This window comes from Hippopotamus amphibius, chromosome 15 (assembly GCF_030028045.1).
Source record: "Hippopotamus amphibius kiboko isolate mHipAmp2 chromosome 15, mHipAmp2.hap2, whole genome shotgun sequence".
Classification (NCBI taxonomy): Eukaryota; Metazoa; Chordata; class Mammalia; order Artiodactyla; family Hippopotamidae; genus Hippopotamus; species Hippopotamus amphibius.
Window position 1 is genome coordinate 7,573,271 of NC_080200.1, and position 20,355 is coordinate 7,593,625.

At 53.5% G+C, this 20,355-nt stretch overlaps 1 protein-coding gene across 7 annotated transcripts in view; it reads left to right on the forward strand.

The window, feature by feature from the left end:
* Positions 1 to 9,184: 9,184 nt before the first annotated feature.
* Positions 9,185 to 20,355, forward strand: part of DOCK6 (dedicator of cytokinesis 6) — a 43,472-nt gene continuing 32,301 nt past the window's right edge. For all 7 annotated transcript variants that reach the window (XM_057708551.1, XM_057708543.1, XM_057708544.1 and 4 more), the window contains exons 1-6: positions 9,185 to 9,251; positions 16,717 to 16,804; positions 17,441 to 17,616; positions 17,891 to 17,959; positions 18,189 to 18,318; positions 19,637 to 19,849. In XM_057708551.1, coding sequence (XP_057564534.1) covers positions 9,208 to 9,251; positions 16,717 to 16,804; positions 17,441 to 17,616; positions 17,891 to 17,959; positions 18,189 to 18,318; positions 19,637 to 19,849 — 720 coding nt within the window. In that variant the 5' untranslated portion in view covers positions 9,185 to 9,207. The remainder of the gene's footprint in view (positions 9,252 to 16,716; positions 16,805 to 17,440; positions 17,617 to 17,890; positions 17,960 to 18,188; positions 18,319 to 19,636; positions 19,850 to 20,355) is intronic.

The following is a 20,355-nucleotide window of genomic DNA, read 5'->3' on the forward strand; positions in this document are numbered from 1 at the left end:
GAGCCCAGGCTCAGTACTTGTGGCACTCGGGCTTCGTTGCTCTGCAGCACGTGGGATCTTCCAGGACCAGGGATCCAACCCGTGTCCCTTGCATTGGCAGGCAGATTCTTAACCACTGTCCCACCAGGGAAGTGCTGAGACTCTCTTCTTTACCCATGTCACCTCTATACCCTGGGGGTGGCTTTGTTTTAACTGGACCTCATTTTAACTTAATGACCTCTTTAAAGACCCTATCTCTGATTGACACATGCACACTACTATATATAAAATAGATAACTAATAAGGACCTACTGTACAGCACAGGAACTCTACTCAATACTCTGTAATGACCTAGATGGGAGCAGAATCTAAAAAAGAGTGGATTATGTGTGCATGTATAACTGATTCACTTTGCTGTTACAGCAGAAACTAACACGACCTTGTAAATCAACTATACTCCAAAAAAAATTAATTAAAAGGAAAAAAAGACCCTATCTCCAAATACAGTCCCATTCTGAGGTCCTGAGAAGCAGGGCTTCAACATGTGAATTTTGGAGGTAATTCCCTGGCAGTCCAGTGGTTAGGACTCTGTACTTCCACCACCAAGGGCTCAGGTTCAGTCCCTGGTCGGGGAACTTGGATTCCCACAAGTTATATGGTGCAGCCAAAAAAACCCCTCCATACTCCAGTTAAATAAATGCCACCCATTTTATTGAATGTCTCTCCTCTGGGGCCTCTGTTCATGCTGTTTCCACTGCCTGAAAGGCCCTTCAATCTGCTGGACTCCAACACAGCCTGCAGGTGTCAGCTCAGATGCCCCCTCCTCCGAGAAGCCCTCCGGCTGGGTCAGACCTGCCTCAGGATCCCCTCAGTGCCTGGGAATCCCCCCACGACAGCTCTGGTTGCTAGGTCGTCGTCTGCTGTCCTGCCAGCGAGCTCCAAAACTCCAAAACAATCCCCCCAATTCCCTCATGCTGGTCTTTTGCAGTCAGCCCCATCCCCCAGCCCGAGGCAAATACTGATCTGCTCTCCCACGCTAGGAGATCTGTTTTCTGAGAATGTTATATAATTGGAATCATACGATATGTAGCCTTTTGAGTCTGGCCTCTTTCACTGCAACATAAACCATTTGGGCGTAAAGCTTTGTTCCCGTATCAATAGTTTGTTCCTTTTTGTTGCTGAAGAATATTCCATTGTACGAATGGACCCAGTTTGTTTTATATTCACCCACTGAAGGACAATTGAGTGTTTCCAGCTATTGGTGGCTATGAATAAAACTGCTGTAAATAATCACGTACAGGTTTTGATGGGAACATAAATTTCCATTTCTAAATACGCAGCAGTGGGATTGCTGGCTCGTATGGTGGTTGTGTGTTTAGTGTTTGAAGAACCACCAAACTGTTTTCCAGAGAGGCTGCACCATTTTGCATTCCTACTGTTCCCCACCAGGGTTCTTGGCCTCGTGAATCAATGGACATTGATCAGAGGCCAGATGAGAAATTCAGGCAAGGCCTTATGGGGGCCCCTGCTGCAGCAGGTGGGAAGCAAGAACAAACAATAGGTTCCCTTGCTCGCTCCAGGGTGAGCTGGTGCCTTATATGGGGTGAGGGTAGAGGTGGGTCCAGGGATCGGGCTAGAGGGGTGGCTTAGGTGGTGCGCCAACCCCCTTGGTGGTGCTGTGTGGGTTTTTGGTCTTTTTGTATCTTGTCCATAATTTGCCCCAGTTGTGCATGCATGCAGTTATTTTTATTTTATTTTTTAATTTGTTTTTTAAAAATTTTATTTATTTATTTATTTATTTATTGGCTGTGTTGGGTCTTCGTTGCTGCGGCGTGCTTTCTCTAGTTGTGGTGAGCGGGGGCTACTCTTTGCTGTGGTGCGCAGGCTTCTCATTGTAGGGGCTTCTCTTGTTGCAGAGCATGGGCTCTATGCGTGTGGGGTTCAGTAGTTGTGGTTCGCGGGTTCTAGAGTGCAGGCTCAGTACTTGTGGCGCTTGGGCTTTAGTTCCTCTGTGGCACGTGGGATCTTCCTGGACCAGGGATTGAACCTGTGTCCGCTGCATTGGCAGGCAGATTCTTAACCACTGTGCCACCAGGGAAGTCGCATGCAGTTATTTTTAGTCCCACAGTTTTTTTGTATTTTGTTGCTGGAGGAGACGTTTGTCCAGGTGCAAGCATTGAAGCAAAGGGTCCCAGGTCCCAGGTCCCAGCCTGTCTCACCACCACAGCATCTGAGAGGTCCATTTTCTCTGCATCCTCGTCTGCACTTGGTATTGTCGGTATTTTTAGTTTAGCCATTCTAATAAGCATGAAATGAGTCTTTTAGGGCTGGCGTCATGAGCCAAGGTGCAGGATCTGAACCCAAGCATCTGAGCATGTAACCACTGCAAGGTGTTGCCTCCTTTTCTTGGCAGAGTTGTGTTCTAAAGACGAAGAAAGTTGCCAGTCTGAGGAAACTTGGTCCACCTAGAAGATGGAGTTTTGTGGAAGTCATTGCTGCCTGCTCCAAAAGGTTGTGCTAAGGAGGAAATACCACAGGATGGAGGGCAGGGCTTTGGTGCAAGAGGTGACTCTGGGTTCAAGTCCTAACTCCACCACTTCTCAGCTGGGCCAGAGCCTTTCTGAGTCTAGTTGACTCATGTGGTGAGTGTGCCTCAGAGGTGCTATCTCACAGAGGCGAGGTGTCCTCTGGAGCCCTGGTCAGTCCGTGAGAAAGTTCTTGCAATGTTCGCCCCAGCTCCTTACAGTTAACTCACGCTTGTGCTTTTTTTTTTTTTTTAACTTTATTTATTGGCTGCATTGGGTCTTTGTTGCTGCATGCAAGCTTCCTCTAGTTGCAGCGAGCAGGGGCTACTCTTTGTTGCGATGCAAGGGCTTCTCATTGTGATGGCTTCTCTTGCAGAGCACGGGCTCTAGATGCACGGGCTTCAGTAGTTGCGGCATGGGCTCAGTAGTTGTGGCTCAAGGGCTCTAGAGCGCAGGCTCAGTAGTTGTGGTGCATGGGCTTAATTGCTCCAAGGCATGTGAGACCTTCCCAGACCAGGGCTCGAACCCATGTCCCCTGCATTGGCAGCCAGATTCTTAACCACTGCGCCACCAGGGAAGTCCTCACACTTATGCTTTGATGGTGGAAGAAGTGGCACAGGGAACTTGAGAGGAGAAAAATTCATCGTAGGGGCCAGTCCAGACAGGAGAATCAGATCTTCCTGAAACAAACCAGAGGACGTCCCTGCCTTGCACAGGCCTCTGCTGGGAGGTCCTGCAGGACCTGATCCTGCAAACTCACCACCCTTGAGTCTCATCTTCTCCTCCCTGCCCTCCGCATGAGTGACTTCTACTTCTCCTCTCCATCTTTGCCTTGCTGGTCCCACTGCCTAGAACTCTCTCCTTCCCTGACTCAGCCTGAACTTCAGGTCTCAGCACTGACATTACCTTCATTCCATACCTGGCATACAGCAGGCGCTCAATAAATGCTGCTGGAGTGAATGAATGAATCAGTGAATGAATGAATGAGGTGGGAAAGGGAAGGGGGCAGGCTTATGGGGCAGATGAGGCAGTCTGCAGGCCACAGGGAGGAGCGTGGCTCCTTCTGCAGCAATGCGGAGCCACATCAGGCTTTAGGCAGAGAAAGGCGTGTTGTAGGGGCACCTTTTCGTGCCACGGGCCCTTATCAGTGGAAGTTTGTAAGTGCCTAAAATAAAACCCCTCAGATGGTAAAGAAAACCCATTACAAACCCATTACATGGGATACAGTTTTCAAAATATGTTTTAATTGTGATGGAATTTGTGCATCTTTCCTTGCACATTAAATAGAGAGGCCCGGTGGCAGCTCTAATGACTGTTATCATTAGAAACAGGGGCAGGCATGAGTGATGCAAGTTCTTCCCCTCCAGATTCATGGACCCCCCCAACTGCTATTTGCGGACCCCTTGGGTGTCTGGGAGCTCTGGAGAAAAACTCCCAGACGTTGGAATGTGACAAGAGCACAGGAAATGAGCAAACTGGACAGAAGTGTCACCAGGAGGGATAAGAAGTGATTACCAGGAACGATGGATACACATTCAGACAGACAAGCGTCTGGCGGCTTGGCCATCTGTTCAAAGAAAAACAGGAAGCCTGTAGCCTGTCCTTCTGGCCTCCCCGGGCCCAGTTTTTGTCTTTGTGACTTAAACTCCCAAAGGCAGGCCTGGACACCCCGAGCCAGCTCCCAGCTTCCTCCCCTGGCTCCGGAAGCAGCAGGAAAAACAATCTGACAGGGCAGCATCTCCCGGGTTCTGTGCTCTCCTGACACCATCTCATGGGCATCAAACATGAGCCCACGGGGTCAGCTCTGGAGGTAACATCCCCGTTTCACAGATGAGGAAACTGAGGTCCAGAGAGCCACCCCCCCTCCATCCAGGTCACTCAGTCTGGCTGTGGCCAAAGCAGGGGCTGGAATAAAGGTCTCTTTGGACTCCAAGCCCTGCCTATGATCATTTCTTCTCTGAATTCACCACCGACTGCAAGACACTTTTGCATTCATTCATTCATTCATTCATCAAGTGATTTGCCAAATTGCCAGAATGCATCTGAAGAACCACTGGAGCAGCTTCCTTAAACATGACAGATCCACCCAAAGGGGTGTGATTTGAGGCCGGTGCTGTTCCTCTTTCCACACCGGTTTCCTGCACCTATAGGTTGATGACCTGGGGTGATGAAACCACCTCCTGGGTTGAGTTGGGGGCCTGCACACAGCAGGTGGTCAGGAGATGCTTGCTGAACGGAAGTTCCATGCACCCCTCTTTCCCTACCTGACCTTATCAGCTTACTCCCCACCCCCCACACCCCTCTCTGTGGCAAGAAGGTTCTCTGCCTGTGGATGGGAGAGCTGGGGGCAGGGCAAGTGTCCTGGTCCCACCATTCCTGCCATGGACACCAGGGGGCAGTGGGCACCCACATTCGACCTCCCCCTATATGCCCCCAACAGCCCTCAGTTCGGGAAGTTGAGGAATTGATCCCAGACTTCCCTCGAGGTCCAGGAATACTCTGTGCTTCCACTGCAGGGGGCATGGGTTCTATCCCTGGACAGGGAACTAAGATCCCGCATCCTGCAGGCTGCACGTCGCAGCAGAAAAAAAGGAATTGATCCCCCTGCCATCAGGCTGATTTCTCCCACAACACGGATGGTGGAAAGAGTAGGCACTGGGGGACAGGGAGGCACCAGGGTCCTCTGGCCACTGGACCCTGTACCCACTCTGTCTCATTTGTTCTCTTATAGAGCACGTACTGTATTCACAGCCCTGTGCTAAACACTGGGGACATGGCAGTGAATAAGGTAAAGTCCTTGCCCTTATGAAACTGACATTTAAGTGGAAGAGACAGACACCGTGGAACCAGGCAGTTACAACCAAGGGTGATCAGGGCTGTGATGGGGAAACTCGGGGGCTAGGAGGGAGGGGGAGCCCAGAGGAGCCCCTGACCCAGCTTGGGCAGGGCAGCGAGATGATCAAGGAAGCCTTCTGAGGAGTGTGAGAGCTGAAGAATGGGTAGAAGTTCTTTCAGGTAAAGATTAGAGGAAACAGTGTTCCAGGCAGCGGGTGTGTATGACCTGTGCAACTGGTCTGGAGGCAGCTGGTCCTGCCCCTGTCAAAGATGTCAAATACACACATTATAATGCTACAATGATTCAAACAGTGAGGTCCTGGAACAGGCAGTGAGCAGCAGATCAGGAGGACAGAAGAAAGAGAAATAAATATTTATGCAGTGCTGACTATGCACCAGGTGCTGGGGAGCTCTTGGAGATGGATAACCCGGCCACTGGGACACACTGTAATCAGGGCTATAATGGAGGATGCACAGGCTGCTGTGGGAGGCGGGGATGTCTACGCCGAGACTCAAAGGATGAAGAAAGGGTCCAACAGACAAGGTGTGAGTGGAACAGCATTCCAGGTGGAGGGAAGAGCATCGGGCATCAGTGTGAAGAGCCATGGTCCTCAATCCCACGCCATCTCTCACACAGATGTTCAATTTGCCTGCAAGTCAATCTGCCCAGAGCCCGCCCACTTCCGGCCATCTCCACAGCCCCACCCCCACCCAGTCCAGACATCTTCCACCTGGACCAGTGCAGTCCCTCCTCCCAGGTCGCCAAGCTGCTGCCATCAGACCCCACAGTCGGCTCTTCCATACCAGCCAGAGGAGGCCAAAGTCCCCACCAAGCTCAGCCTCTGTTTGAGCAGCTGCCAGGGTCACCCCAGCCCCGCCTGGCTAAGTCAGGCCTCGCTGTACCCTGAAGAGGACCTGCTTTGCCAATCAGGTCTGACAGGCACCGGGGTGGGCAGGTAGCGTGGGCAGGGCCTTTATTTGGAGGGATCTTTGGCAAAATTTTTCCACTAAAGCAGGGCTCAAAGCCCCCACCAGCTCCTGTGTGGAATCAGCTCCCACATGGGCCTGGAGCTTAGTGCTGCCCACAGCCCTCACAGAGCAGATGAGGAAACAGAGGCTCAGAGAGGTTAAGAGATTTACCCTGGGTCACATAGCCTGGCCTGGATTTGGACCCAACTGGTATCTATTTATTTATTCATTCATTCATTCATTCATTCATTCATTTATTTTGGCCACACCTCGCAGCTTCTGGGATTTTAGTTCCCCATCAGGGATTGAACCCAGCCCGCAGCAGTGAAAGCGTGGAGTCCTAACCACTGGACCACCAGGGAATTCCCCCAACTGGTATTTAGAGACAGATACTTTGGAGTCAGGCTCCCTGGGTCACAGATCTGGAATGACAGATCTGACACTGATTAATTGGGTGAAATGGGGCAAGTCACTCTGCGTCTCTGGGCCTCAGTTTCCTCATCTGTACAAGGGGTATGGTGATGGCACCCAGACGTGGGGAGGGGAACAGCAGGGACCAAGGCCCTGAGGTAGAGCTGCGCCCTAGTGTTTAGAGCCACAGGGAGGGGGCAGGCAGCTGGAGTGGAGTGATTAAGGAAGACAATGGGAGGAGGGGAGGATAGGCAGGTGACAAGGTCCGATCATGCAGGGCTTTGTGGGCCACAGTGAGGACCTGGCTTTTACTCTGAATGAGGTGAGAGCCCTGAAGGATTCTAAGCAGAGGAGGGACCTGACCTGACTTGGGTGTTTCCAGGCTCCTTCTGACCATTGAGGGGAAGACAAACTGTGAGGGGTGAGGGCGGGAGCTGGGAGACCAGGTATGATGGGGGCTGGACTGGAAAGAGGCAGAGAGGAGTGGAGAAACCTGCCAGTCTTCGCTCATCTTTACATTTCCTGCCCAGCAGTTCCCAGAAGGCTGAAGGGCAAGGCGAGGCGAGGACTTTAACCCGGGAGGCTGCGGGTTGCGGTGAGGGTGACCCAGGGTGGGGCACAGCAGGGAGTGATGGGCGGGGTTACACCTGGCATCGCCCAGGCTAAAGTGGCTGGGCCACTCCGGCCGGCGCGTGGGCTGCTGACACACGTGTGCACGTCACATGCCAGGCTGGGAGCCACCCTGCTGTGGACCTCCTCAGGAGCCTGGGGCTAAATGGCAGGGTTTGAGGATTTCCCCACAATCCAGGCTTCTCTCCTGTGTGCTCAGGATCTGACACTGACCCGCTGCAATTAGAGCAAGTCGCTTCTTTTCTTTGTGCCTCAATTTTCTCAACTGTAAAAGGCAGGGGGAATAATGACAGCACCCATACACAGGAACAAGAACAGCATATGCAAAGGCCCTGAGGTAGAGCTGAGCCCTAGTATTATTCGGCCCCCAATTCTACCTAGGACATTTTCTTTCTTTTTTTTTTTAATATTATTTATTTATTTATTTATGGCTGTACAGGGTCTTAGTTGTGGCATGAGGGAATCTTCATTGCCCCATGTGGGATCTTTCGTTGTGGCATGCAGACTCTCTCTCTTTTTTAAAAATAAATTCTGTTTACTTATTTATTTATTGGCTGTGTTGGGTCTTCGTTGCTGTGTGCAGGCTTTCTCCAGTTGTGGGGAGTGGGGGCTACTCTTTGCTGTGGTGCGCGGGCTTCCCGTTGCTGTGGCTTCTCTTGTTGCAGAGCACAGGCTCTAGGCGCGTGGGCTTCAGTAGCTGTGGTGCATGGGCTCAATAGTTGTGGCTCAAGGGCTCTAGAGTGCAGGCTCAGTAGTTGTGGCGCATGGACTTAGTTGCTCCACCGCATGTGGGATCTTCCCAGACCAGGGTTCAAGCCCATGTCCCCTCCATTGGCAGGTGGGTTCTCAACCACTGTGCCACCAGGGAAGCCCCCACATTCGGACTCTTAGTTGCAGCATGCATACTTTTAGTTGCGCATGCATGTGGGATCCCAGTTCCCTGATCAGGGATCAAACCCGGGCCCCCTGCACTGGGAGTGCAGAGTCTTACCCACTGGACCACCAAGGAAGTCCCCTACCGAGGACATTTTCTAACCAGGGCTGGAAGGGCCATCAGGAGAAGGCACCTGGCCATGCCAAGCCTGGGAGGTGCCCAAGAAGCTGACATATGTAGATGCTGAGTGGGGGCTGGAGAATCTGCTAAGACTGCTGCAGTGGGGCTGGGAGAGGAACCACTGGGGAGAGATTTGAGACCACATGTTGGCCAAGACATCCCCACATCCTCCTTTCACTGGAGGCGGCCAGGCCAGTACAGCCTCCTGGACTGCCTCACTCAGGTCCCACCATCAGGTCCTGTGTCACATCTCCCAACGTATGGGAGCCCAACTGGACTCCTCTGCCTTTCTCACCCCAGACTGGGGCACATCCCATGGGGGCCTCCGAGACCCCCAGGTAAGTGCCCGGATATCTTTGTGCCTCGGTTTACTCACCTGTAAAATGGGGGAAACGACAGTTCCTCCCGCACATGAGAAGTACAGGGCCATCCTTAATAAACGCTCGAGATTTATCTTTATCATGGGGATTATAGTGATTGCTAGCCAGAGGGCAGAAAGAGCATCCCCCGGGAGGGAGTCCGAGACCCCCGGCCTCGGCCCCGTGTCCTCTCCTCCCCGGCCCCGCTCCGAGCCTCAGTGTCCCCACCCCAGCCCCGACGGCGCAGAGGCGGCCGGGGGACCCGTGCCCCTCCGGCCGGCAGGGGCAGCACGGAGCGGCCCGGGACACCCGGAAGGGCCCCGCCCCCGGCCCCGGCCCCGGCCCCGCCCAGCCCGGGCTGCCCAGAACCGGGAGGCGGCGGCGGCGGCGGCGGCCACGGCGGGGAGTGTGCGCGCGGCGGCAGCGGCGGGACGCGCGGGGCGCCATGGCGGCCGCCGAGCGCCGCGCCTTCGCGCACAAGATCAACAGGTAGTGCGGCCGCCCAGCCCCCTTCCCGGGCGCCCCCACGTGTCCGAGCCCCGCCCCGGGCCCTCCCCCGCCTGGGCGCCCCCCATCCAAGCCCCTTCCGCCTTGGCCAGGTCCGGTCCGCTTCCTCCGGCCGGGGGCGCAGGCGTAGGGGAGGTGGGGAGGTGGGGAGGTGGGGAGGGCGGCGGGGTACCCGGCTGGGGGTCGCGTCGGGGCTGCGGGCGCGATGGTGGCTGAGGTTTTCCCTCGGAACCGATGGGACGCTTGGGGGGCGTGTCCGGGAGCGCGGGGAGAGCCCTGCCCGGGACCCTCCGTACTCCCGGCCCCTCCCCGGCCCCCGAGCCCAAGGGCGTGGGAGTTGGGGGGCTCTTTCCGTCCCATCCTCTGTGCCTGGTGTGGGGCAGGGATGCATCAGGAGCCGAGATTTGGGAGCAGGGATGGCGGCCTTGGAACCCTCCTCGGGAAGTTTCCCGTGCGCTTCTCCCCGCCAGGGTCCCGTGCCCAGCTGTCTGGGGGGCAGGGGACAGCTGTGGATGTCCCCCCGCCCCCAGGTCTGCTTCAGGCTCTCCCAGCACCGCCTGGACGCGCTGGAGATGGATGGGTGATTGAATGGAAGGAGTGGGGGCTGGGGACAGAACCAGCTGGTGGGCAGACGGGGGAGGGGACAGGCGCCAGGCGCTGGGGGATCCGTTTCCGTGGCCACTGGAGATGGTAAGAGATTGGCCAGGGAGGGGGATGTCAGACTCTTTGGGACTGAAGGGCCTTTCCTCCTCTCAGGTCTTTGCCTCCAATAGTGGGTTTAGAATCTGCTGCGGGGGTGGGGGGTGGGGGGTAGGAAGGCTCCTCTCCTGGGGCAGGGGGAGGGCCAGGACCTCGCCTGAACCGCGCCCCCCCCCCCCCCCCCCCCCCCCGTTAAAGAGCCACCTATGTGTCCATCACTGCCCTGTCGGAGACACAAAAAAAGATCCTACCCTTGGGGGCAGATACAGCGGGAGATACAGAGAAACAGGATAAAGTAGATTATATGCTAGTGGTAACTAGTATGCGGAATCTACGGGGCAGAGAAGGGAGATGGGGCATGTGAGGACTATTTACATCTGGGAGGCGGGTCAGGAAGGCCTGGAGGAGAAGGTGACATGGAAACAAAGATCTGAAGGAGGTGAGGGAGGGGTCCATGCCCAGACATGGGGGAAAAGCAGTGTCCAAACACAGGGAAGGGCAAGTGCAAAGGCCCAGGGGCAGGAGCAGGCATGGTGTGTTCACAGAATCTGAGCCAGGCTGGAGCAGAGTGATGAGAGGGGCCCTGGGAGCAGGGTGTGCAGGGCTTGTGGGCTGTGGGGAGGAGTTTAACTTTTACCCTGAGTGAGGTGGGAGCCATGAAGAGTTCAGAACAGAGGAGGGACACTGTGACCTGGTGTCTGGAGCATAATGGTTGGGCAGTTTTTAATGTTCTGTTATCTCTGTGTCTCTGAATCGTCCCTCTGTCTTGGACCTTTGGTATTTCTGAGCCTGGAGAGGTTATTGCTGTTTCTTTGCCTCTCAGTCCCTGTGTCCTTGGGTCCTGGTTTTCACTCAAGTGAGAAAGAGAGGCCCTAGGTTTTACCCTGGGGAATGGATACTATAGAGTTCACGGTAAGAAAAGCAGAGAAAGATCCTGGGGCCCCAGTGAACCACAAGCACATGGCTCAAGTCTTCCAGCCACCCTCTGACAAGGTGGATGGCTACTTGAGCAGCCGAGCGGGCACCCAGGTATCTGCTTGTTCAGACCTAGGCATGAATTCATTGATCATCATTGCTCATTCATTCAACAAATGCCATATTAACCTGAATATTAGACAGTCCCCCAGTTTCCTAATGAACAGGTTGCTTTAAGACAAAGATCTGGGGGGACAACTTAAAAATACAAATCGGGAATTCCCCGGCTGTCCAGTGGTTAGGACTCCAGGCTTCCACTGCAGGGGACCAGGGTTCAATCCCTCGCTGGGGAACTAAGATGCTGCAAGCCACACACCGTGGCCAAGAAAAACCAACAAGAAACAAACTCTTATGAATGTAAACAACATGGACAGACATTATTGTATGCAACAGTGTTCATGTTTTTTTTCCCTCATACTGTTTAAAATAAAGTCTGATATGGAATGGTGATAATGGCCACCACTTGTTTTGTTTTTTTTTCTTCGGCTGCACATCTTGGCTTCTGGGATCTTGGCTCCCTGACCAGGGATCGAACCCATGCCCCCTGCAGTGGAAGCCTGCTAAGCACTGGACCACCAGGGAAGTCCCATGACCACTTCTAATATGCTTATAGCATGCTGGCCCCCATCTGAGATGTCACTAATTCTCACCAGAGCCCGTCGACATCAGTATAACTGTTGAAACCAAACCCAGAGTGGTTAGGTCACTCTCAGGGGTTCCTCGGGGGGAAGTGAGCCCAAGAGCATGTGTCTCCAGGGTCCAGAACAACCTCTGAAGCCATGCCTCTTCCTGCCCTCTCCTATCCCCAAGTGTGTCCATTCTTTCCAGGCTTCTTCTTCTTCTTCTTTTTTTTTTTAATATTTATTTATTTATTTGGCTGTGCCGGGTCTTAGTTGCAGCATGTGGGATCTTTTAGTTGCTGCAGGCAGTCTCTTAGTTACAGCACGCATGTGGGATCTTAGTTCCCTGACCAGGGATCGAACCCGGACCCCCTGCATTGGGAGTGTGGAGTCTTAACCACTGGACCACCAGGGAAGTCCCCATTCTTGCCAGGCTTCTGGCAGCAGTGTCTTCATTTTGCCCCTCAGTTGTCTGATGTGGGGCAGTTTGTGTTTCTCATTTTAAGAAATAATGATTCGTTTAAGGGGTGGTGAGACGTACACTGACAGAATTCCAAAAGTACCTCTGGGACTTCAAAGAAATATCTTCCTCCCATCCCTGTCCCCACATATATCTGCAAACATGAGCACGTGCACAGACGATTATTTCTTACCTTAAAAAAAATCGTGACAGATGACATGCACACAGAAAAATACCAAATTTAAAGAGTAATCATGAAACAAATGCCAGGGGAAAAAGTCACTTGGATCAAGACAGGGACCGTCTCGGGAATTCCCTGGCGGTCCAGTGGTTAGGACTCCACACATCCACTGCAGGGACATGAGTTCAATCCCTGGTAGGAGAATGAAGATCCCGCATGCTGTGTGGTGCTGCCAAAAAAAAGAAAGAAAAAAAAAAAAAAGACAGGGGCTGTCTCTACCTTCCCAAGCCTCTCCACTCCAGCAGCATCCCCCCACAAGGTGATCTGTACCTGGTTCTGCCCCTCAGGAAACTGCCATGCTGACGGCAGCTACTGTCTCTTCCTCATTTTCATTATGGTTTCTCCATCCAAACTGGCTTCTTATCTGCCGTCGGTTGGTTTTGCCTGTTTAGAACATCTCATAAATGGTACCACCTGGAATGTCGAGTCCTATATAGTAGCATAATGTCAGGAGCATCTGTGCTGCTGCCTGGGTGCCTTATCCTTTTTCCTTGCTGTGTACTATTCCCCCAGCTTCTTGTGCTTTCTCCATCTTTGGCCAAGGAACTTGTGAGCTGTTTCCCTTTGAGGCTGTGATGATCAGAGCTGCCTTGAACATTCTTGGCCGTGTGTTTCCTCCCAAGTATCTACACATCAAAGTGGAATTGCTGGATTGGCATAGTTTCAACTCAGCTTGTAAATTTACAGATGGTTTTCCAAAGGGGTTCCCCCAGCAGCGATGAGGCTTCCCATTGCTCCACATCCTTGCTGGCACTCATATTATTTGCCTTTAAATTTTTCTGCCGGTCCCAGAGCAGTAGGGAGGGATATGAAACGGAATCTCTTTATGGTTTTATATTTACTCATTTTCTTCCCTCACTTTTTGCAGAAGCAGGAATACAGCATCCAAGGCTTACACATTCTTGTTTCTGGTTTTGTCATCCTCCTTCCCTGTAAGGGTAGACCTCTATTAATCTGGCCAGCCCAGGGGGGAGGGCCACAGTCTCGCATGAATTCCCAGTGATGCCACTGCTTCGTCTTTCTCCTCTGAGCATCTCTTTAGTATCATGTAGGGTTGTTGAGTTTTCACCTTAGAAGGATTTATCTCACCAATAGCTATAACCCAGCACCTGATCTTTGAATTCTGAAATCACTTCCTGAGAAAACCCATGAAATTCAGCTCAACATTTTGCCTCCCTTTTTGAAACGTGGCCCACAGGAACATCTGAAGCAGATCTGAGGTAGGAGTGAGGAAGAGAGAGGGGTTGGCAATGACTCCCAGGTGTGGGTCCCAAGCATCCAAGAGGGTGGGGCTATCCTTAGTAAGACAGGGAGCACCATGGGAGGGCAAGTTATGGGACAAATTTGAGGATTTGTTGGTGTTTAGATGGTGTTGAACCCTCGAGACTGGATGGGACCTCTCTTGGGAAGGGGAGGCGGGTGAGTGTGGACAGGGAAGGGGCAGGTTCTGGAGCCCCTGTTCTTGGGCCTGCTCCCCATCATGGAATGCCTAGCACTGAAGGACTTTGACCTCCAGCCGACCAGAGTTTGATTCTGTGCAGCACTGCATTCTGCTGTGTGACCCTGGGTGCCTCACGACCCTCTCTGAGCCTCACTCACCTTTGGTATACAAAACAGGGTCAGAAATTCCAGTTTCCCAGGATGCTCTTTGAGGCAATGTGGTGACAGTAAGCCTTAATTGAGCACTTACTGTGTGCCAGGAGCTACACTCAGAGTAGCTCGATAAGTGGTGGGTACTGTCCCAAGCCCAGAGGTCCAGAGAAGAGATGTCATTCACCCATGCTTGCCCAGCTCCAAGTGCAGAGCTCTGTGACTCGGTAAACTGGCTCCCGTGGCCACACCATTGTGGACCCACCCTTTTCCCACTCTGGGGGCCTCACTCTAAGGCCAGTGGCAAAACGAAGCTGGAGGCTCAGCCCCCCACCTCCCTCCCTGCTCCAGGGCAGCAGCTGCAGAACAGCTGGGAGCAGGGCACGGACAGGTTCCTGTTCCGGCATCTTTTGTAAATCACCCCCAATCCCAGGCTTCCAGAGGAAATGGCCCGGACTTGGGGAATTTAAGGACAAATCCTAAAAATTTTTTTTTTTTGGCTGCGCTGCTTGGCTTGCGGGGTCTTAAGTTCCCTGACCAGGGATTGAAGCTGTGCCCTCAGCAGTGAAAGCTCGGAGTCCTAACCGCTGGATGGCCAGGGAAATCCACAAATCTGAGACAGTTGACAGAGAAAATAAATAGAATCCAGGGACAGAAGGAATGAGGCTGGGGTCTCAAATTGGAGGCCCCATGTTGGATCAGAGTCATGGTCAAGTTTTTTGTTTTGCTTTTTGTTTGTTTGTTTATTATAATATTTAGGTAGGACTGGGTTTTTTTTTTTTTAATTCATTCATTAATTTATTTAATGTATTATTTTGGCTGTGTTGGATCTTCCTTGCTGCACTTGGGCTTTCTCTAGTTGCAGTGAGCAGGGGCTACTTTTCGTTGTGGTGCGCAGGCTTCTCACTGTGGTGGCTTCTCTTGTTACGGAGCATGGGCTCTAGGTGCATGGGGCTTCAGTAGTTGTGGCTCACAGGCTCCAGAGCGCAGGCTCAGTAGTTGTGGCGCACGGGTTTAGTTGCTCCACGGCATGTGGGATCTTCCCAGACCAGGGATCGAACCCATAACCCCTGCATTGGCAGGTGGATTCTTAACCACTGTGCCACCAGGGAAGTCCCTCGTGGTCAAGTTTGGTTTGAGCCACACAGATTTGAATTCAGAGGCTTCCAGATGGGGCTGAAGCTCCCAACTGTTCCCACCCCACACCTGTCTTTCCTGGGCCCACCTCACACACCCATCGCACTGGTGGCTGTGGGCCACATTTGCAATCCTTAGCATAGCGCCTTATAGGGCACAACTTTTTATTTTTATTTATTTTTTAATATTTGTTTATTTATTTGGCTGCACCAGGTCTTAGTTGCGGTACACAGGATCTTTAGTGGCGGCATGTGGGATCTAGTTCCCTGACCAGGGATCAAACCCAGGCCCCCCGCATTGGGAGCGTGGAGTCTTAGCCACTGGACCACCGAGGATGTCCCAGGGGCACAACTTTTTATTAAGAAAATTTGCAAGCAAAGAGAAAAGAAGGAAGCAGGAGCAGTTGAGGCCTGAACCCCTTGGCAGTTGCCTTCTTGATTTTAAGACAGACTGAGGCCCAGAAAGGTTGTCCCACCTGTCCAAAGCCACACAGCTAAAAGATAAGGGGCTTCCCCCAACTTACAGTAGATTTAGGCAAGTTGGACCAAGAGGGAGATTGGAAGGGATTCACTCATTCCATCAAGAAAACGTTTATTGATGGGAATTTCCTGGTGATCCAGTGGTTAGGTCTCGGCACTTTCACTGCCATGGGCTTGGATTTGATCCCTGGCCGAGGAGCTAAGATCCCACAAGCTGCACGATGAGGCAAAAAAAAAGAAAAAAATATTATTGAGCATCTACTACGTGTGGGATCCAGTGCTGGGGCCTCCACAGGGACAACGCAGTCCTAGTCCTGTTTTCCCAGAGACCCCAGGGAGCAGGGGTCTCCAGGCCCAGAGCACAGAACCCAACCTCAGTCTTTGCACTCTCTGTTCCCTCTGCCTGCTACACTCTTCGCCCAGATAGCTGCATGGCTCTCTCTCTCCTTCCAGGCTCAGCTAAAGGAACTGAGAGCTTGGGGAATCCCTGCCCCTGCAGGGTCCGTTCCAAATTCCCATGCTGGCCCCCTCCCCTGTGGGTGTTGCCCCTTTACCCTCACCCTCTGGGACTCTGAAGGCCAGCGCAGATGCAGGTGGCCCGCCAAGGCCACGGCGCTGACCTTGGTGGCTGGGTTGTGCTCTGAGAGTCACGCTGGCCTCTTAACACACGGTCAGCCTCGTCTCAGACTCCCTGAGAAGGTGTGTGTATAGAGCCCCCGCTGAATGCCTCTGCTCAGCTCCACTGCTCTGTGAGGGCAGGGCAGCTACAGATGGGTAAACTGAGGCTCGGAGGCAGGAGTGACTTGTCCAGCAAGGGCGGAACAGGGCTCACATTCCTGATAGAGGACAGGGACCAGGGTAGGCAGAGGTCCCCCAGGTGAGGAAGTGGAGACCTCTCTTCCAGACCTGGAAGCCAGTCCTGGTGGGTCAGGACTCAGACCCCTGGGGCCAGGGGGAAGAAGGAAGAGTGGGGATCAATGACCCTCAGGCCTCGCCCAGCAGCAGCCTCCCTGCATCTGTGCTTGGAGGTCGGAAGGGGACAATGTATCTGCCACAGCCTTGGGGCGCACCGCTGAGATCTGTACATCCCAAAGCCTGGGTTCTCTTGGCCTGGGGCCTGATTTTTTTTCTTTCCACAGCCTGGATTTTCCTCTCAGAGAGTGAATCTGTCAGCCCCGAAGCCCCAGTTCCCAGCAGCCCCGCTGCCCAAGTTCTCCCCGCAATGGCCCCCTCCCTGTCCCCACAGGACTGTGGCTGCCGAGGTGCGGAAGCAGGTGTCGCGGGAACGCAGCGGCTCTCCCCACTCCAGCAGGCGCTGCAGCAGCTCCCTGGGGGTGAGTGTTTGGGAAATGCCCCCTCCACCCCCCCGCTGTGGGGAAGCTGAGGCTGAGAGGGACCCGGCTGTGACAGTGGAGGGGGTCCCTGTCCTGGCCCAGCACTGTCCGCATTCCTGTTCCCAGTGAGCGTGAGTTGGGGGGGGGGGGGGTAGACCCCCTCTCTGCAGGGAGCAGCCCTGTGGGTGGTCTGGGGGGGGGAGAGGTTCCAGCCTGCTGTGCCTCGCACCTCCCGCTGCCTGGACCACCCAGCTGGGGATGGTGGGGTGGGAGGTCTGGGGGATGGGAGGTGCTTCTGGCTGCAGTGGGGAGGGGGTGGGGCTCTCTCGCCCCAGGGCCTTAGGAATTGTCTTTTTCTTAGCTGCAGTCCACAGGCCTTTCCTTCCACCCTGAGTTTCCTGCCCCTCCAGGCACAGGGCGTGATTTCCTGCCTGGAAAGAGGGGCAGGGCGGGCCCAGCTGGGGTGGGGGTGGAGCAGCTGAGGTCACTGTCCTCCAGGGTCCCTCCAGCTCCAACACCCCCCGTGGCTCCCACTGCCCTCTTGTTTGTCCGAGGCCAGCCCAAGCCCATACTCCTCCTCCGGCCCCCACTCCCAGCCCCCAGGGCAGGGGTCACAGCTACTTTGCTCTGACTCAGGTCCCACTGACTGAGGTCATTGAGCCCCTGGACTTTGAGGACGTGCTTCTGAGCCGGCCACCAGATGCAGAGCCCGGGCCGCTCCGGGACCTGGTTGAGTTTCCAGCTGATGACCTGGAGCTGGTGCTGCAGCCCCGGCAATGCCGCACCACAGAGCCTGGGATCCCCGAGGATGGGTGGGTTCAGCCCCACATCCTTCCTGTCTATAACCCTACTCTGCTTCTGCCTCCCCCCCTCCCCACCATCAACAACCCCTTTCCCACCCAGCTCCCAAGAGCCCTGAGTTCAGTTCTTGGCTCTGCTATGTGACCTTGGGCAAGTCCCCTTCCCTCTCTGAGCCTCCACCTCTGCGTCCCTGAAACAGACAGAAGGACAGGCCCCACCTCACAGGCCACCGGAAAGGTTGACACTGGGCCCTGCCTCTGTTTACCCTGATTATATTTTGTGCAGAAAACTGGATGCCCAGGTGAGGGCTGCCGTGGAGATGTACACGGAGGACTGGATCATCGCCCACAGGAGGTAGGTCTGGATCTGGGGCAGCTCAGGGTAGGGAGGCCAGGTGTGAGCCAAGAAGAACCCATTGTCTGCTGCCAGTCCTCCCGTTTATCTGCCCACTGTGCCTATAAGGGTAGCCGGACTTCTCTGGCAGAGCACAGGGAGGGTGGATGGCCTTGCGGGTGTGTTAGCACATCCGGGAGCCCTGGGGAGCCCTCTTTCCTGCTACCCACCAAGCCCCGCCTCCTCCTAGGTACCAGCACCTGAGTGCAGCGTACAGCCCCATCACCACGGAGATGCAGCGAGAGCGGCAGAAGGGCCTCACCCGCCAGGTCTTCGAGCAGGATGCTTCTGGGGATGAGAGGTCCGGCCCGGAGGACTCGGTGAGGGGGCCCTGGGCAGGGGTCACTGTAGGGGTATGTGCGTGCGTGGGCTGTGACCGCAGCTCTCAGTCACCTGTGATGGGAAATGACCCAAAAGGAAACGTTTCAGCCCTGTAAGTGAAAAGTTAAGGGTAGCAATTATAAGCATTTATTAAGTGCTTAGTGTATACTAAATGTTTTATACCTGTCCTCATCTTTCATTCTGTGAGACGGGACAACACCCATTTTGCAGATAAAGAAACTGAGGGGACTTCCCGGATGGTCTAGTGGTTAGGATTTGGCACTTCCACTGTCATGGCCTGGGTTCAATCCCTGTTCGGGGAACTAAGATCCTGCAAGCTGCACGACACAGCCAAATTTTTTTTTTTTTTAATAACTTTATTTATTTATTTTATTTTTGGCTGTGTTGGGTCTTTGTTGCTGCACGCGGGCTTTCTCTCGTTGGGGCGAGCAGGGGCTAGTCTTTGTCACAGTGCGCGGGCTCCTCATTGCGGTGGCTTCCCTTGTTGCGGAGCATGGGCTCTAGGTGAGCGGGCTTCAGTAGTTGTGGGATGTGGCCACAGTAGTTGTGGTGCACAGGCTTCGTTGCTCCACGGCAAGTGGGCTCTTCCCAGACCAGGGCTCGAACCTGTGTCCCCTACTTTGACAGGTGGATTCTTAACCACTGCGCCACCAAGGAAGCCCTAGCCAAAATTTAAAAAAAAAAGAAAGAAACTGAGGAATGGCAAGCTTAGTAGAGGGCCTTCACTGGCCTGTTGACTCTTGAGCCTGTATTTTGTCAACTAGTATTTACTGAGTGCCTGCTTTTATCAATAATAATGTCAAGAATTATTGTTATTGTTTCCATGGTTATTATTTATAAATGTAGATGGGGAAAATGAGGCCCTGAGAGTTGGGGTCAGAGACCCAGGGTCACAGAGCTGAGCTGGGATTTGAACCGGGACAGTCGGCTTCTGACCATAGCTGAGTCTGGGAGGTCAGGCAGGGGCCTGAGCCAGTGACCAACTTTTTGCAGCACCAGTGAGAACTCTCTCCCCTGGCAACAGTGAGCAAAATCCCAGGGAAGGCTCTCATTGGCCCATCCCAGGCATATCCTGATCTTGGAGCCAGTCCATGGGGCTGGCAGATGTTGTGTTCTGATTGGCCAAACAAGGGTCATGTGAAACCCAGACTGGGAAGTAGCCTCCCCCAACAATAGTAAAGGAGGGGGCCTCCCCAGATAGAAGGTTCTAGAAAGAGGGTCAGCAAAGCCCTCCGGTAACTCTTGTAGTGGTGACTCCAGCCCCTGTCCCTCAGCTTGCCCATTCTCCACTGGCAGGATGACCCCCGGCACTCCTCAGGCTCCCCAGACGACACCCCACGAAGCAGTGGCGCCTCTGGCATCTTCGACCTGAGGAACTTGGCAGCCGACTCATTGCTGCCCTCACTGCTGGAGCGTGCAGCCCCAGAGGACGTGGACCGGCGCAATGAGGCCCTGCGGCGGCAGCACCGGCCCCGCGCCCTGCTTGCCCTCTACCCGGCGCCCGACGAGGTGGGTGCCTGCTCGCTTGCACAGGCCCTGAGGTCAATACACATCCACCTGACAGGTATCCCAATACATGATCCCAGTAAGATTTCCTGGGTGCCTACTGTATACCTGCACTTTAATTCAGTGGCTTTTATTGGATGCCTACTGTATACCCCTATATTTATCCAACCAGCATTTACTGGGCAACTACTATATACTGCTCTGTTTACTCAAGCAATATTTATTGTATGCCTACTGTATAGTCTTTTCTTTAATCAAATAGCATTTAATCAACCAGTATTTATTGAGCACCTACTATATATGCCTGTGTTTATCCACGCAGCATTTATTAGACACCTACTTTGTACCATATATTTTTATTCAATGACTTCTATTTATTATATATACCCCTATATTTATCTACCTAGCATTTATTGGGCTTTTACTATATACTCATATTTATTCAGTCAATATTAATTGTGTGCCTACTATATAGTCTTCTGTTTAATCACACAGCATTTGAACAACTA